General features: G+C 38.3%; 3 protein-coding genes and 1 non-coding gene across 5 annotated transcripts; 3 read left to right on the top strand and 1 right to left on the bottom strand.

Annotated features, from left to right (window-relative positions):
- The first annotated feature begins 3877 nt into the window (after positions 1 to 3877).
- LOC103334806 (Pathogenesis-related thaumatin superfamily protein) lies at positions 3878 to 7821 on the top strand. Of its 2 annotated transcripts, none has more exons than XM_089054912.1 (3): positions 3878 to 4139; positions 5368 to 6061; positions 7225 to 7821. In XM_089054912.1, exons 1-3 carry the CDS (start codon positions 4103 to 4105, stop codon positions 7295 to 7297), a joined length of 804 nt encoding a protein of 267 aa, XP_088911038.1. In that variant the 5' UTR covers positions 3878 to 4102; the 3' UTR covers positions 7298 to 7821. The 2 variants fall into 2 exon arrangements, with proteins under 2 accessions (XP_088911038.1, XP_088911037.1); XM_089054911.1 differs by having other exon boundaries at positions 3878 to 5207.
- Positions 7822 to 11569: 3748 nt separating this feature from the next.
- On the top strand, positions 11570 to 13738 carry LOC103334910 (Pathogenesis-related thaumatin superfamily protein). The gene is made up of 3 exons (XM_089054175.1): positions 11570 to 11760; positions 11997 to 12666; positions 12935 to 13738. Exons 1-3 carry the CDS (start codon positions 11688 to 11690, stop codon positions 13242 to 13244), a joined length of 1053 nt encoding a protein of 350 aa, XP_088910301.1. The 5' UTR covers positions 11570 to 11687; the 3' UTR covers positions 13245 to 13738.
- Positions 13739 to 15094: 1356 nt separating this feature from the next.
- On the bottom strand, positions 15095 to 18231 carry LOC103334807 (Glycosyl hydrolase family 10 protein). The gene is made up of 8 exons (XM_008237772.2): positions 18042 to 18231; positions 17910 to 17944; positions 17644 to 17809; positions 16985 to 17157; positions 16778 to 16879; positions 16502 to 16648; positions 15784 to 16422; positions 15095 to 15587 (listed from the first exon to the last, which is right to left on the bottom strand). Exons 1-8 carry the CDS (start codon positions 18112 to 18114, stop codon positions 15252 to 15254), a joined length of 1671 nt encoding a protein of 556 aa, XP_008235994.2. The 5' UTR covers positions 18115 to 18231; the 3' UTR covers positions 15095 to 15251.
- Positions 17442 to 17514, top strand: TRNAE-CUC (transfer RNA glutamic acid (anticodon CUC)). Its single transcript has one exon. It is a non-coding gene; the product is annotated as a tRNA-Glu (tRNA).

Genomic DNA, 18231 nt, shown 5'->3' with positions numbered 1-18231 from the left:
ATGATTTTATTTGTACTTACAAACAAGTCTTTCGAGAGTGTGAATAGTGTTTCTCTTAATAAATACGAGAATTTTCCTCATACAGAACCTATTCCCTTTACAAAGTAATAGTTGCATCCAAGTCAAGAATTAGATACCTTATATCAACATGCAACTATGCATATACCATTCTCTTATGCGTCTAATATGCATGATATCTTAGAATTCATTAATGACATTAAAATTAGGGGATAGAGTTTGGTAAAGGGTAAGATGGTAAGAACCCAAAAGCCAAGGAATGTTATTGACATTTCATAATGTTGTAGAAGAACAAGGTACTTAGGGAGGGGGGCAATGGGGGCAAGGGGGGATAAAAAGAAATAAGCAAGGGAAAGAGTGAGGGGAAAAAAATTATAACATAGTAGACCACATGATTGCAGCCAAACGGGCGTGGTCGCTTTACAAGAAGAAGAAAGCTGCTTTTTTCACATGGCCTCTATCTGTGGCTTGCTTGCTATCTCAATGCTTTGTGGACTCGAGAACCTCTCCACCGCTCCAAAGGCCCAAACCCCAATTCCCAAATTTCTCAATTGAAATAAAACTCACTCAAACTTCCTTACTTTTTTTAACCTAAATTTACCTAAAAAGAAAACAACCCGCGATTTATAATACGTCGCCTAATCCTCGTGACCTTAGTTCGGAACTCTGGATGTACTTGCAAGAAGAACTACCAACTAGGTCTTCTCTGCTAGCTAAATCTTTTTTAAATTAGTTATTCTCTTTAATCTATTCATTTAAAACAACAAAAACTTGGCATTGCAACCCGTGAGGTATCAAAATAGGGTTGCAGCAAAAGATTTTAGCACATGAAACATATAAGATTCTGATACCTCACTGTGCTTCTTTGACCGTCCTTTGATTTCCCCATTAACAGAAACATGTGAATTGAATTTGAAACAGACAGCCTTCCTAAACCAAACCAGACTAACTCTTCAACCCCAAAAAAAAAAAACAATGCAAAAAGGAACAAGAATTAGGTTGAGTCCGACGTTTTAACTGAGTGAACACATAATTTCCTCCTCCTTTTCTCTTCTTTCGATGCTGCGAAGATTTTTATGCCCGGCTCTTTTAGAATTCGAACATAGTGATCATCTGGAGAGATTGATTATCTTCCACCTAATGATGATGAACCATAATGAGTTTGTCTTTATTTAAATAATTAGGGCAAACCATTTATGCGGAAGCAGTTCAGGTGATGATATTATTAACATATTACCACGTTATTCAGGTCTAAAAAGAGTTTTGTTTGGGTGCAGGGTAACATATTCATGGGTTTTGTTGGGCCACCCTCACCCAATTCCTTGTTGGGTTATGCTTTCTAGTCTAGGACCAGAAACATTCCCTGTGGCTTGTGTCTCCTTGACTGAAAATCTGGTGCAGCCCTGACCACCCTATCATTCTGCATATATGGTTGCTCTTGTAATCTTATCGTTTGGAGCCTTTGATGGTATATATTCATCGTATGAATGAGAGAGATCAGATTGACTGAGTTTGAATTTCCTGTCAGATCATCTAGGAGGACCAGTACTAGTTGATAGAACGTTTGAAAGCAACATAAGAGCAAAATGATGTTCTAACAAGGAGAAAAACGATTAGAAAAATTTAGGTGTAATAGTTGTATGTAATTATGTGTCTATTTCTCATTGCGTTACTAGCTAGTCATGTGATAAGAGAGATGTATATAATCGATTTTTTTAGACAGTTTCAAGCTAACAATTAGAAGATCCAATGGTTTATCTATATGAGGCTTCGTAGAACCCGCAAACATAAACGGCTGACAATTGCTCAAGTGGATGTCATTAATTAGGAATTTTCACTCCATGTGTAATACCAATTTCTTATATCCATAAGTTGTTAATTAATTGGCTCTTAATCACACCAACATTGCAAATGAAGACAAGGGAGTTCTATATTCATAACCTAGTACAATGGCCAAAGTTAAAACCTAGACAAGGGCACAAAGCATGTTTGATGGCTTGAAATTTTGTCTCATCAAATTCTGAAATTTGGAAAGGGATGGCACATGTGTGACAAATCTAGACAAAGCATGTTAACTGCCATGAATTTTGTTTCCGAACCAAATTTGAAGGCCTATAAGGTGGGGGACCAAAACACAACGGCCATATGATTGAGATTAAACCAAAATCTTTCACAATGTTGAGGAACACCAAAATTAGCAACCAACTAATAATCCTCAGCGTGGTAAAGGTTCTTAGCACGCGAGCTGGTCCATTGGATATAAGTCAGCCTATGATGAACAATAATTTCTTGACCCTCTTTGATCCATACAAGTATGCAAGAAGTTGACGTATCAAATGACTCATCATATAGCTCATCAATCCTCTTTCAACATTTTCATCATATTTATTAGATTAATTTTAGTTAACTCAAATGACGAGTTTAGATATGATGTAAATATATGTATTCAAATATTGTATAACGCTCTCTTGTCAGAATTCTACCAACCATGTGTTTATATTATCTATGAATGTGAAGTACGATGAAAATTAACCTAATTTCAAAACGTTCTTTTTCTTCCTAGATTTGGGGCTTATCCTAAACTCTCATATATAAGGGCTTATCCTTGGCAATGATTAAAGCTCCATAATTGGTCAAACTTTTGCTCTTCTTTTATTCTTGTTAACAGTTTCTAAGGGTGTCTTTTGTTGCTGATCGGAGAAGCACCAATTTGGCTTTTTGGAAGCCCTACATTGACCTGAAATTCAACTAACAGCAAGTGGGTCCTTCGTTTTGTGCTAAGAATTTATTCAACTTCGGTCAACCCCATTAACAAAAAACTGCCTGCCTGCCTTATATTACTGGTGCAAAATAATTGAATTGAAGAAATATACCAGCAAACACAATAATGCTAGATTGCCTTTATGGCCCTCCTTTCTGAGAACAATCTTTTAAGACCAAAAGAATCCTATCTTTAAAGAAAATGTGTACAACTTTAGTGTCCATTGGGCTTTGGGTAACACATTAAAGCTGCACTTTGACACTGCACAACTCACAAAAGGGAATAAAAGTATAACGGGGTATCTTCGGAATTGGATCTAAATATTTGAAATGAAATCAACTCATTATATTATTTCGGCCATAAGCAAGTAATGAATGTCTACCCACACTATCAAGGTGTCATGGGAATTCGAAAATGAGACTACTGATCTACAAGTCAATACTCATTTCGATTAAGTTAGACCCCATTGGTGGAATGAGATTGTTTTTACTTTGCTTTATGACTGAACAAATTAATGATTCAAATAAAACTACCCAAAATTACACTTACACTACAAAATGATATATTAAAGCCCAAAGTAAAAGGAATTTTCTACACAATCATACATTTGGTATGATGCTGCTTGTGGTTTGACATGGATACAAAAGGTTTATTAAAGGGGCATTATGAACATTGGATAAAATTAGCTTGCAGCCTTCAATTTTTAACTCTCCCAAAACATAATTATGAGATCAATAAGAAAAAATTAAAAGGGAAAGACACGATTAAGGAGGCCTAATTAGCATCATAATTGAAATTACACAAGTTTTAGCACTTTGTAAGTTAATTTTTTTCTTAATTTCCTATAATATCTTGCCATGAAATTAAATAACTTAAAACCCAAAAACAAAAAAAATATAGTCTGGCCCAAGGCCCAAGTTTACATAGGCCATTCCTTTGAAGCCCAATAAAATTCACCCATAATGGGCCAGCCCAGAAAAATGAAATTCCATGGACGGCTGAGATCATCTACTTATTAATAGTCCAAAATATGACGTGGCAACAAATTATTACAGCCCAATTTATAACGGTGCTCGCGCGAAATATTTCGCTCATTGTTCTGCGCAGTTACACCAACCCCCCGCACGTTCGCGAATGGAGCTTCGCAATTTTCGGGTCGCCGGAGCTCCGATCTCCGATCAAATCAGCCGTCAGACTTAAAAGCAATCATCTTTAGCTGAAATCTTAGTTTGTGAGGTGAGTAGTGTTCGTCCCTTCTCTGTAAATTCATTGTTGGGGCTACGTTTGGTTGCTGAGAAAATGTGGCAAAGTGATTGAAAGAAAATGAGCATTTCAACTGTCAAAGTTTCCAATTTTGAAGGTTAGCAATGATGTATTTTACCAATTTGGACCAAATTGAAGAACTTGTGTTTTGAATGATTTCAGTTTGATCTTAAATCTCCAATCTTTATTGAAAATTTGTGTTTCTCCACATCATGCCTTTTGAACAAAATCATATAATCAAATCCAGAGTTGTGACTTTCAGAATGGTCATGAACAAAATCTCATTCAAGCTTTCAAATTTTAGAACTAGTCCATACAAATCCAAGAGATGGGTTTAGTCAAACACGTTTCCAAACAGCCTTCATCTTCATGGGCTCCCCAAAAGCTCAACCATTCAATAATATCATTGAATCAAATTGGCCTGAAACCACTTCCAGAAAGCGACTCTTAATTTATTACTTGGGCAGTGATGAGTGTGGTGGATAATGATTTATCTCCAGATATTTGTGGTATTATTTATTATAGATTGTACTTCAAACGAGTCCAAAATCTTCTCCTACCATCATACCATGTGCACTTTGCCTTTCCTTTTTTCTGGGTCCCAAAACAAATTCACCCCTAGCTGCCAAATGTTCACGGCCTTGTTGAAACATATACAACTAAGATTTCAGGTCACATTAGGATTGCTTTTGTAGAGGCACTTCTATAAAAAGTGCTTTCTGATTTATAACCTAGAAGCACGATTTCTCTACCAAACTGTGTTACAATTGCTTTTAGTTGTTTGTAGTTATTTGAAAACGCCTTTTGCCGGTTTAAGAACAGTCCCAATCCCTCTCAATTTTTCCATGAAAAGATGGTAGACAGATCCTTCTAGTGCTTGAAAAAGGTCATTAAAAAAAAAGATAAATCATAGAACTTCAACGTAGACACCAAATTTTGAAATCATAATCCCATTCAGATTATAAAATTTATAAAAATTACAAACCCAAAAAGCAAAAGAAAAAACAAAAATTGAAACACACCCTTCTCTCTTCGCAAGAAAAGTAAAGTTCTTTGGCATCCTCCAACCTCAACTATACAGCTGCACATACTTCTTCTTCTTCAATGGATCGTCTGCTACTCTCTGCCTCTGTACTCACACTTCTCATCCTCCCTTTCTTCTCAGGTAACTCTAAACTAATTTTCCTTCAAACCCAGTTCTTAGTTTTTCATCAAAATCAAAACCCAATTCTTAATTTTCATCAGAAACAAAACCCAATTCTAAATTTTTCATCAGGAACAAAACCCATTTCTTGATTTTTGTTTTTAAATTTTGGTCCATGCAGAAGTGAACTCTGCCTCTTTCAAGCTAGTGAACAAGTGTCGGTACGAAGTATGGCCCGGTGTGCTTTCCGGCGCGAACACGGCTCCGCTCTCCCCAACCGGCTTCGCGCTCAAGTCCGGCAAGTCCAGGACCCTATCCGTGCCCAAAGCCTGGTCGGGTCGGATCTGGGCCCGGACCCTCTGCACCGAATACTCGCCCACCAATTTCTCCTGCGTCACAGGCGACTGTGGCTCCGGAAAAATTGAGTGTGCCGGCAGCGGCGCGAAGCCGCCAGCTACTTTAGCCGAGTTCACTCTCAACGGCGCCGACGGCTTGGATTTTTATGACGTCAGCCTGGTGGATGGGTACAACCTGCCGATGCTTGTGGTGCCACGTGGAGGTACAAGAGGGGGATGCAGCGCCACGGGGTGTCTTGTGGACTTAAACGGCAAGTGTCCCAGGGCGTTGAGGGTTGCGCGCGAGGGTGGAGGCGGCAGAGTGGCGTGTAGGAGCGCGTGCGAAGCGTTTGGGGATCCGCAGTTTTGTTGTAGTGAGGCGTACGCTACGCCCGACGCGTGTCAGCCCTCTGTGTTCTCGCTGTTTTTTAAGCATGCTTGCCCACGCGCGTATAGCTACGCGTATGATGACAAGACTAGTACTTACACATGCGCCTCTGCGGACTACATTATAATCTTCTGCCCTTTGCCTTATACAAGGTACAATTACTATTACATGTTACACATATATTGTGATGTGTTATTTAATTTTTCTGGTACAAAATTTTACATGGGATCATATGATTGGTTGTTAATTAATCATGCTATCACATTATAACATAACGTGTATGGATTATAATTTATATGATTCGAATCGTGCGAGAAATGGACACGTTGAATTTTTTGTTAGGAATTATTTGAGCTATGAATGTGATGGCCATGTTGTAGGTGTGGGGTACAACTTACGCGCCCCTAATTTGTGGTTTTTCACGATTGCTTACAGCTTATGGCGACGTTTTTCAGCTGCCTCGAAATCCTTACTAATTTGCTATTTTAGTGGCACAAAGAAAACATAAAATGAGATAAAAGACAAAGAACAAGTTGAATTTTCAAGTGGGGTTGTTTCTGAATGACTAAACTAATTAGTTCAATCAAGGTTCAGCTATAAGTCTTATGATCACAATGTGGTCAATATATATAGCAGAGAGAAACTATGATATGGTTAGACTTTGGGAGTTGAAGGTTGACATCTCTGCACATCATACAGTGCGTCATTTTGTTTGTTAGTATCTATCTGGTTTGTCACTGGTTGATATAATTTAAATTGTCTTTGGGACATCTGTGGTTAAAGATAATCATATTGTATGCATTTATATATTAACAATATATACGCGTTTGTCCCGTCTCTTGTTTACCCGTGATTTGGGAAAGTTGCATTAGTTGTTCATGAGGAAGATGTCAAGACCTATCCCCCTTGAACACCAGAATTGTTCAACCTGTACAACAATTCAACTGCACCACTTGTTGTCTGTGATTCAATGTTGTCTCATATTCAAAATCACTTCATCGCATTTTTACCTCAGGATCATGAACAGACCAAATGTTTTTCTCTTCTCGTGAAGCCATGTTTGCTCTGTTTTGTTTTTTGTTTTTTTGTTTTTTTTTGTGTGTGGGGGTAATCTGGAAGGTTTTGTTCGTATGTGTATATTTATTTCCTCTTAAACCTACAAGTTGCTGCATTTTACTTCAGGCAGTTAAAAGTGCTCTGTTAATTTGTTCAACTATTATAATGCATATTGCATAATGAATATGTTGAGTTCAGCACATTACAGCATTGAGTAAAACTTCATGAGCATAATTGGTGCCTTGTATGGAATTTGCAGTCTAAAGGTGCTGGGAATACGAAAAGATGGGGCGGTGCTACCGCTGGTTAACAAGACCATGATGTACTTTTAAGGAGCCATAGTGCTAGCAGTGTTTCCTCAGCTATGGTTTGAATGCCTCTAGTGCAGCAATACGTTCTGTTTTCCAGTTTCGGTCACTTCTAGTACATGCTTTATATGACTAATATTGGTCCTCACGTTTCCGGGAAGAAGGTATTACAATCCCGATTGAATAGCAGGTGCCATGGCTGATACTAGCTATCCACCCATCACTCCTCACTGCATTTGCTATTAGTTCATCGGAAATGGTTGTGGGGAAAAATAAAATCCTTATGAAATCTTGTAGATTAGTATTTGTTCACTCCTATGCAGTCATAAATACGTAGGACTGTTGGAATTTTGCCTCTGATGACTTTTTTCTTCAAAATATCTGTAATATTAGGAGAAACTCCGAATTCCCATCATTTTTGAGAAACTGCATGTTCTTATAAAGTAGTTATGCAGATGCTAGGTTAGGATGGAATGGAAGTGTATATGTAAAGTTGCAGATATGGCATCTTATGTGTTTGTTTGTGGATATAAAGTTCACCCCACTAATGTGTTCTTTGTTGCCCCTTTGGTGGGTAAGGGAAGGACCCAAGTTACATGTGTTTGGGCTCACTATTCACAGCTCAAATTGGCTAAGAACCTGTGATGGCTCCAAATTTCAACCAAATGACTAATTCGAAGTAAAGATTGTTTCTGTTTACATCTATATATCCTTAAAAGAGACATGTCTCAGTCCAACACCATGTCAATTATTGTATTTAAATGTGGAAAAACCTTACGAGCGGCTTGTATTTCAAGTGGTTAATTAAGTGCATTTACCCATACACTCGAGGATCTGTGTTCAAATTCCTCCTTTCTCAATTTCACTTGTATCAAGGAAAAAAAAGAGAGAAAAACTTCACAAATTTAAACATCAGAATGAAAATGAATAGACATGACATTGATTTGTCAATGTAGGGTTTAACATTTGGAAAGCAAACTTTACTATGATCACTGAGCTCTCATTTGTCACATAATCTGTTGAAAAATCACTACAGAGTTTACCCTAATCATATAACAAATTAAAATCAAACTAGAGGAAGACAAAGAAAAGAAAGGACCGTCTCTTGGCCTACTTTGTACACAAAAGAGAAGGAAAAGTTAAAAGAATAAAGGGAAGATAAGAAGTTCACTTTTACATAAGATAGAAATGAGAAACAAGATCACTTCACTTTACATATTCTCCCCACCTGCACTATAGGCACTCGAAGACAAATTCCCTCTTACAGAAAGTGGGTTCAATGGTCTCTGCAATCGTGCGGTTTGGACCCCCAATGATGCTTGCCTTAGAAAAATATTATGACAAAACAAAACAATCACATGCAAAACATTTAATTACTTGGATCCATGGGTTGAAAATGAGTCAAATAATTGATGTTACGCTTTCCTTCCTTTGGGGATTTTTTATGTATTGGGGTTTATTTGGTGTAAGTTGAGGCATCCATACGTGACTAGAGAATTTTGCCCATAAATTTTACATGAGAAATGTGGTTGGATTACATCAAGCACCTAAAATAACACTCTTCATGGGGATGAGACATGTAGTGCATTCATAGCAAAATCGGGCATCATCATTGGCTATGATTTTGTCCAACTTGTGTTAGAAAATCACCTAAATCATTTTCAAATTTTCAATATTTACAGAGCATTGCTCTTGCAATGTCTTTTGAAGGATGTGGGGTGTTTCGTGTTTTCAGGAAAATCGGATATGAGGGGTCAATAGTTGAAACATTTATGAATTTACATGTAGTTTTTATGTTTCATACAAAATTCAAAGAAGTTTATGGGATTTATTGAAGTCACAGCCACTTCAGATCTATATGGCTCTGCTTGTGTTCTGTACCAATTTCTTCTTCCTATTCTTTCTCAATCCGCAAGCTACACGATGATTAAAAATAGGCTTGAATGCAGTTTTGCCCCATAAACTAACCCATAATTGTCAATTTCTCCATCAGAAATGGATGAAATCATTCAAAATTTGAGGGCATGCACCTAATTGGCTATTTTTAACAAATTTGTATCCTTAATTTACCGAAAAAATAATGGAGGGTGCAAATTGACAATTATGAGTTAGTTATATGAAGGAGAAAAAAAGATTTAAAATCGATAAGTTTCTCCCATTTACTAACATTGAAACATAATCAAAGTAAAATTTGATAGCATCTATAATAGCGGACAAGTGAGTCACGAGGATGTGGTATCATACAATTTTTATTTCTTTTTTAGGTTTGTTTTTTGGGTTGAATTTGGCTGTTGAGAAAAAAGTAGATGATATGGTTATTGAGATGGATTCTGATACTGATGTGCTTCTTATTCAGAGTAAGGTTTTGAATGCTTGTCATCCTAATGCTGGGTTGGTCAGCAGCTATAAAAGGCTTATGAATTTGTTTCGAAGGATCAAGCTTCAACATATCTATAGAGAGAGAGGAATGATGTAGCTGATGGGTTGGCTACTTGGAGTCACAATCTGGAACTGGGCTGTTATTATTTTGAGGAGAGTCTTGCCTGCCTTGGTTGTTTATTGCTTAATGATTCTTTGGGAGCTGTTAAGGCTCGTCTGATTAGTACTAGTTCTTCATAAAATAAAATTACATGGCTAAATTCAACATCCAAAGTAATTCAAAATTCCTCTTAAAAACCCTAAACACTCGAAATCCCTATCTAGACTCCGACTTCTCCCAAATTCATCTCTCCCACACGGCTAAGTGCCATCATACACACGGCTCTGGGCACTCGATTCTTCCCATAGAGAAAACTCCATACCCTTTTTAGCTATTATTTCTCAAGGATTCAATCGAACTAACTTATACATCAGAGGGCATTTCGCCAACACCCCCGAATGTGGTCTTTTACTCATGTTTGATTTTATAGGTACTGAAGAAGAGAGAGAAGGAAGTTAAAAATGCAAATAATCTTCAAGTAAATATTCTTCCGTGAAATATTTGCACAAACAAAATACATATAACCACACAAGATGCATCGTACAATTTTTTGTACACCTAAATACCCGAAAGTGACTAAAATACTCACCTGATGTTTTTACTAATTACTCATTTTTCTTCAATAAAATACTATTGCTTTTCCCCAAAAAAAAACCAGAAAGTGACTAAAAGATAACTTTTCAAGATCAATGTAACATTTAAGAGGGATTTAGTTATTGCATTAATATATAAATTTGATCTAATTTTGAAAGTTTAGAAGGGTCAAAATTTTCAAGCCTCAAAATAGGGAAAAACATGAAAAGAAGAGAGATGTAGGGAATCCAATGCTTCTCCCATAATTTGCACTAGCAGCAGAACGAGAACACACCGAACCCTACTGGCCCATGTGGAGCTTATCAACGGTCACTAAATCTGACGTGTCAACAGATTAAATGTTCTCTCATAGACCCCACCTTCCAAACAGTGACGTGGTGATTGAATATCATTATTTTCTTCTCTGTAGACTGTGGTGATGATGTGACAGCTCAGCCAAGAAAAAAGGCCTTTAGCGGGCCCCATTGTTCCCAAAGCTTCGACTCTTTGTTGACTTTACTCGTGTGAATAAATCATGCACAGTCCTACCATATGAAGCTACAGGAACAGCGTAGCTCCCGCGTTAATTTGTGTTTTGTTTTTTCGGTGGTAAATAAACATGCGTTAAATCTTTTACTGAAAAAAAAATGTGTTTTTTTAAATGTTTTTTTTAATCAAAAGAAGAAGAAAAAACATTTGTTAATTGACCGTTAATCATATACAGTTAAAAAAAAAACTAAAGTTGAAATAAATTCTTGATGGTATAAAAGCTAACATAAGTTATAAATTATATATCCCAATGAGAAGATAATTTTGAATTACTTGTTAATTGAGTGCGTAATATTTTGTTTTAAAGACACTCCGTATGAGTTATATTGAGAAAATTTGGTTAGATTGGGGTATTCAAATTTATATATATTATTTTTTTATAAATTATTAAATACGTAAAGATATGCTCATAACCACTTGCTTATAAACCCTTCGCATTAACGATATGCATTCCAAATTGAATTCTTTAAAGAATGTTTTAGATTCGGTCTCCCATTAAAAAAAAAAAAAGAGGGAACCATAATAAAGACGAGAGAGATGAGAGAGACTGACAGAGCTATTATTTTATGATTTGTATATCTCAAGCTCAGTCTCCAAGAGTTCCCACACAAACCAAATTTGTCGTTTTTAGCTGTAATTGAAACCCCATACCTTCTCTCCCATTCTCCATTCGTCAGTCTTCACTCCTCTCCAGTGATTCTCTGCCCCTAAACCCCTGCATTGTCCTCACTCCCAACCCTCCCACGCCACCACCACCAACCTCATCCTCATAGGCCAGCTGCTTCACAAAAAGACCCATTTAACCTCATCCGCATGGATCCTTTCTCTTCAAGCTCACATAACCTCATTCTGAGCCTCGTTCTTTTACTATTCTTCACTTTCAGAGGTAAAGCTTCAATCTTTGACTCTCTCTCTCGCTCTATCTTCCTCATGGGTTTGCCTTAATTTCTTCTGGGGCGCTCTCAAGACTTACATTTTTACTAACAAGCTACAACTTTCTCTCTCTAGCTTCATTGGTTTGCCTTCATTTCTTTTGGGTCGCTCGCAAAACTTAAAATTTCACTAACAAGTTTACACCTTGGTTCTCTCTCTATCTCTCACTCTCTCTGTATTTTCTTGCAGGCGTTTCGGGCACGACGTTCACATTCGTCAACAGATGCGACTACACAGTTTGGCCAGGCATTCTCGCAAATGCCAACAGTCCTAGGCTCGACTCCACTGGATTCGAGCTCCCGAAGCAAACCGCCCGCACATTCCAAGCCCCAACCGGCTGGTCGGGCCGTTTCTGGGCCCGAACCGGCTGCAGTTTCGACGGATCCGGGTCCGGGTCCTGCACCACCGGCGATTGCGGCTCCGGCCAAGTCGAGTGCAACGGCGCCGGAGCCGCCCCGCCGGCGACCTTAGCTGAGTTCACTCTCGGCACCGGCGGTCAGGATTTCTATGACGTCAGCCTCGTCGACGGGTACAACTTGCCGGTTTTCGTCGAGGGTACTGGCGGGTCGGGTCAGTGCGCCTCCACCGGGTGCTCCACGGATCTGAACCGGATGTGTCCTGCCGAGTTGAGGGTCGGCGACGGCGACGCGTGTAAGAGCGCCTGCGAGGCGTTTGGGACCCCCGAGTACTGCTGCAGCGGGGCGTATGCCACACCCGCCACCTGTAGCCCGTCGGTTTACTCGCAGATGTTTAAGGCGGCGTGCCCCAAGTCGTATAGCTACGCATACGATGATGCTACGAGTACGTTTACGTGTACCGGGGCCGATTATACGGTTACGTTTTGCCCCTCGTCTCCAAGGTAAACAAAATTAAAGCCATATGAGCGCTTTGCTTTCTTGTTTCAAAAGCTAAAGATTATTCTCTTCTAGGGAAAAAAAAAAAAGCTTTGCTTTATTGTTTGACAAGCTTTTCTAATAGTTGATCAAATTCTCTAGTATTTTATTCAGAATATCTGTTTATCTGTTTATATGTATTTGATGTTGAAACTCTGGACTGTCACACCAAAGTATCTGATCACTTGTTTTTGTATGATTTTTTCTAACATTTGATCATGTGGGTGCATGCAGTCTAAAGTCCACACCAATGACAGCAACACCATCACAAGGGGCTGCTACTGCCGGGTCAACTCCCGGGTTCGCTTATTCGGATTCAGGTGCCGGGTCAGCCACGGGCACGGGCACAGGCACAGGAACAGGCACAGGCACAGGCACGGGCACGGGGACAGTTCCCGGGTCAGGGTCTGGATCTGGTGAGGCCATGCTGGCAGATGATGGGTCATGGTTAGCTGGTTTGGCCATGGGAGACTCAAATAGGGCAGGGCCCCTCTCCATAACCTCAGCAGCTTCGTGTATCATCTTGTCCTATCTTTTCTTGTAGTCCCCAACTCTGTGTTTCCCTTGGCAGTTTGCTCTTTAATGTGAATTATTCAGAGGTTTGAGTGTTCTAGTGGTCACTCTGGTTTTGCCTTTGGTAGAAAAAAAGCTGACAGATTCATCAAAGATTGTAAACCCACCCAACCATTCCAAGATTCCCTCACCTCAAAATCATTGTAAGATACACGTAAAAAATGTTCATTTTTCCTTTTTGTTTTTTGTTTAATTTCTGTATGAGAGTAGTAGTAGGAAGTAGGGTTCCTTTTTCTTTTGCACTCAAGCTTTTTGAAGGTTCTGCCGCTATATGTACTTATTAAAGCAGCAAATGAGGATTCAGAGCCCTTCTTTTGATCTCGGGCTGGCTTTTTGGGGTTTTGTTTTTCCTTTGATTCTTGATCTAAAGAAAGAGAATTGTGTGTGGCTTGTGAATGTTTTCTCATAAAAGGGAGTGTATAATGTGAATGCGTGAGCAAAATGGTGGCTTCACTTTGCGGCCAATTCAAGTTTTTGTTAGCTTTTCCTTTATCTGCTGCATGTTTTTTCAGTTCCATATGGCGTGTCCTTTAGGGTTTTTGAATTTAGAATGTATGACCTTACAACTTGTTCCTTGGATAATCCGTGATGTTATCAATTCATAAACCACGTTCATCAGTTAAATTCGAAAGTTTGCGTATAGAAGAGTTTAAATTTAGAACGTTCGAGTTTGCAGTCCGTCTAATGTATTATGAATTCGTTTGGTGAGATATGGGATGGTGTTGAAGTCGTTAGTTGGATTTTCAGAGGGAAATAAGTTAATCGTCAGTGGGAGTTGGGGACCAGAGAACAAAATGCAAATCAAATCTTCGCAATTAAAAAAAAAAAAGGAATACAGTGGAAAAGTGGTTAATTTGTGCACAAGACATAATTAGCGGCTTCTACTTGTTGATCTAATGATCAGGCCTTCCAACTTTTCTTCACAAATTTTGCATAAAAGTAACATGATGTTGACATTGTTGAGCTGCGAATGTATGCTCTAATGGCCCACCTTGAAAATATGCAGACAACAAAACCACTTTTTGGACAAATGCAGCAAAATTTACGCCCTAATTATGTCAAATGATGTAAGCCGAGAGCTTATTTATTCTTCCGGATTGTGTTTCTACTTAGACCATGTAATTTAGCCAAAATACCTAGACTAATAAATGAGTATTCTGTTGTATATACCCTCACGAGAAAAGGGAGACACAAGAGGGTGTATACAACAGATTGTGATTCGAGAAATTCTCTCGACTGTAACGGGTGTGTGTACAAGTTTCTTACGTGAGGGAGAAAAACCGTAGACACCCATTTCAGCTGAGTTTCTTCATTTACTTTGCCGGTACAATAAAGAATTATGATGGCTTATGCTGATCTGCTAGAGTGATGCAGATTGTAGCCATCAAATTTAAAAGAGCTTAGCATTATGCAGTTGCTCCAAAGAATTATCATGTGGGTCCTTCTCACAAGAATCATATCTTGAAATTATATTCAAACTGATTAGAAATCCTAGCAACTTCTTCCAAGTCTCTAATGACCAGTCAATTATTTCTTAACATTTGTTTAAGTAAGATGCAATAATTATTAGATTATTTCGTCAAAACAGAGTTGCAAATGTAAGTGAAACACGTGTTGAAAGTTGAGTCTGCTGGATAGCATGGCATCATAAAAAAAGAACTCAAGTTGGTGTGGTGGCTTAAATGTGAGATGCAAGATACATAGCTAGGGGACAGTTTCTGCAAAATCAAGCAACTTTTGCCAATGGAATTTAAGAGGTGAGCATCAATGGGATATAATTATTGATATCTTTGGCCCAAAAAATAGATCAACTTTTTAAATGAAGAAATTAATTTTTCGGGTTATAACTCAATGAAAAAGAGTCTTGAGTTGCAGACCAAACATCTTGTATTTAAAAAAAACCTAACTTTCCTCATTAAATTATGACCTACTGCTCTATTAAATGCAACAATATTCTAATAATTATGTAGAAATAGTATTACAACTGAATGCTAACATGTCTAGTTTCGTCACCTTGACACAGTGAGAATGTTGAGCTTGAAGTCTTATTGCCATACTTGATACTTACCTTGTATTCACCCAAGAAACCAAAAAAGCTATATGATCCATGGTCATCTGTCTCCCCTTCTATCTCCCCAGTTTGCCATTCTGTCAAGAGCTTGTCCACCACATCTCCAGCTGGTAGGTTCTGAAGATTGTTATCTGTCAGGCACATTTGGTAGCACCCGTTAGGATGCAGAGCAGTCCAAAGCATTATCCCATTCACAGATGGATGTGAGAAGCCTTCCCTTAAAACTTGTTCTAGATAAATGGCCTATATATGGAACAAAAAAATATGTGGTCAGTCGTGACAATGCAAAATGGCAATGTAATTAAGTTAAAAAATGACATATGTTAACAAATGGTCATTAGATTTGAACACATGTCATCTTCCAACTGGACTACAGAATTATTCTGCATTTCGTGGAGATCCAATTTAATTTTTTGAACTATATGTAACACTTATTTACCTGTGCTTCTTTGCCTAGAGTGCTGCTAATATCAACTTCTGTGAGCCAAATAGGAAGGCCTAATGTGGCCAACTTGTCTAGGATAGCTCTGATTAGAGGAGGGTTTGGTACTATAAAATGACCCTCTAGTCCAATTCCATCCATTAATGCTCCACCATATCTAAGCTCTCTCAACCTTGAAATGTAGGCATCAACAGTTGAATTTACATCACTGCAAGTCTCCACCACATTAAAGTCATTCATGAAAAGGGTTGCCAAAGGGTCAAATTTGTGTGCTGTTTCAAAGAAATGCAATGTGGCATTGGGCCCAAGCTTCTGCTCATAGAAATCAAAGTGAAGCATTTCATTGCTGACATCCCAATGGATGAACTCTTCTCTGTATTTGCTCATTAGGCTTTGGATTCTTGAGTTGACAGCTGAATGTAGCTCATTGCCTGTAAGGTTACGAACCCATGCCGGTGTGTACTTGGGATCTTCCCAAAATATATTGTGCCCTCTAGCAGTAATCTGGTTAGCACGAACAAATTGCAGCATCTGATCTGCTATGGTGTAGTTGGTCTTGCCTTGCTCAGGCTCTGTTGCATACCATTTAAGTTCGTTTTCAAAAACCGCAGCATTGAATCGCTTAACAAACCAATTCTGGATTTAAACATGATGCATATAAGATTAGTTTTTACTTAAAATATTGTTCTAAACCAAGCTCATCAAATTCCCTAACCTGATATGGAAGATTTCCCAGAACGGTCTTTGCTATTGCAGATCCAAATGGGAAATCTTTGGACACTTGCTCTATGTTAATTATCACTCCTTGCAGCCTCTTTCCTTGCTCATTTGAGACATGGACTGTCACAGCACGTTTCCTTTTCTATTGATAAAGAAAATAAAACAAGGACACAAATTAACAACTTTCATTTTAATCAAGTTCATATTACTGTTAAACAAGTATTTAGCTAGGTAGAGCAAAATTTGGTTAAGCATTTGCTGAGATGCTTACAGTGTTGATTATATATTGCTGATATGTCCTCCATTGCTGAACACTGAATGGCTGCAGAGAAGAGCTTGCAATTTCTATGTTGACATCTCTGTCATCTGTGTTCTATGTAACCAGAACAAAAGATTAGTCCACATGAAAGTTGAAACTTTTTTCGGAGGAATAATGAAATAAATAAAATGTACCATTGTGTTGGAAAAAAAAATTCACCTGAAAGAATAGCATAGATAATTGAGATGGTGAGTTTAGCACAAACCCACCCTTGAGAAATGACCAGCATCCATGCTTAGCCAAAACAGTTCCTATGCAGTCATAGGTTTCTTTTTCTGTCTTTAAGCTTGCCCTTATGAGAGCTGAGCCTGCACCCTCTATCTTCACCCAACCTGTTGATTAAGCACAATGCAGCCCAATGTAAGATGCAAGTAAATTTTACAGTTACCATAAATCCCTAATAAGAATTCGACTAGCGATAGTTGTACACATGCGTGAGTCACTATTAGTCGTTGATTAATTTGAAATTCACATCAATCAAACATTGAAATCATCCAACTCCGGGCTGGGCTCCGGCATTTTTTTGTAGTTTTATTTACATGCAATGTTTGAACCCAAGATGCCCATGCATAAATTACAAGGATAAATACTTAAGAGTACTAAATCATATCAACAATCCGTTGTAGTCTAGTTGGTCAGGATACTCGGCTCTCACCCGAGAGACCCGGGTTCAAGTCCCGGCAACGGAAATTTTTTTGCTTCATGCTGATTTTTAAATGTAATTTTTGTTTTACCACAACAAAAGAAGAAGAAGTAATTTTACACTAAATTACCACTATCCGCTGAAAAAAAAAGGATAAGGAAATAGAGAACCCAACTGGAGAAACAGTAAATGGTGCCTTGAGTGAGATTGTGGAGTATGAAAGACGGTGAATAAACACCACTGCTTGTAGTTGCAGAGTTGCCCAAGCTGCCTTCAACCCCTGAAGCTTGATCATTGATGATTCCTCCACCGTACAGAGCTGCCTCTGGCTGCATTTTACACTGCCAAAAACAAAACCAATTAATTCAATGAGTTGACAGTCTGAATCAAACGAACAAATTCATCTGGGACATAATAATTTTGTCCACATTTTATGTTCACCTCTGTGTAAGCAGTAGAATCATACAGTGGACCATCTGCAGTGTGCAAAATAAAATAAAATTATAAACTCATCAAATCAGTAAAATAAACTGAACAAAAGAGAGAGAGAAAAGAGGGAAGAGAGAGAAGAACCAAAGGAAGCAACAGAGGAGCCCCTGAGGAGGAAAAAGAACATGAGGATGCAAAAGCTGAAAGGGTCTTCCATTCTTGCTTACAGTTTGCAGTGCTGAAAATGGTGAAAATGGTTTTATAATACAATATAATTCTGCATTTGAATGTTGAGGTTATGGGTTGTAACTCAAATATAAGAAAAGTATGGCCC

The sequence above is a fragment of the Prunus mume genome, linkage group LG6, assembly GCF_029339155.1.
Source record: "Prunus mume cultivar Tortuosa linkage group LG6, ASM2933915v1, whole genome shotgun sequence".
In the NCBI taxonomy this organism is placed as follows: Eukaryota; Viridiplantae; Streptophyta; class Magnoliopsida; order Rosales; family Rosaceae; genus Prunus; species Prunus mume.
This window is presented reverse-complemented; position numbering and strand designations above follow the sequence as displayed.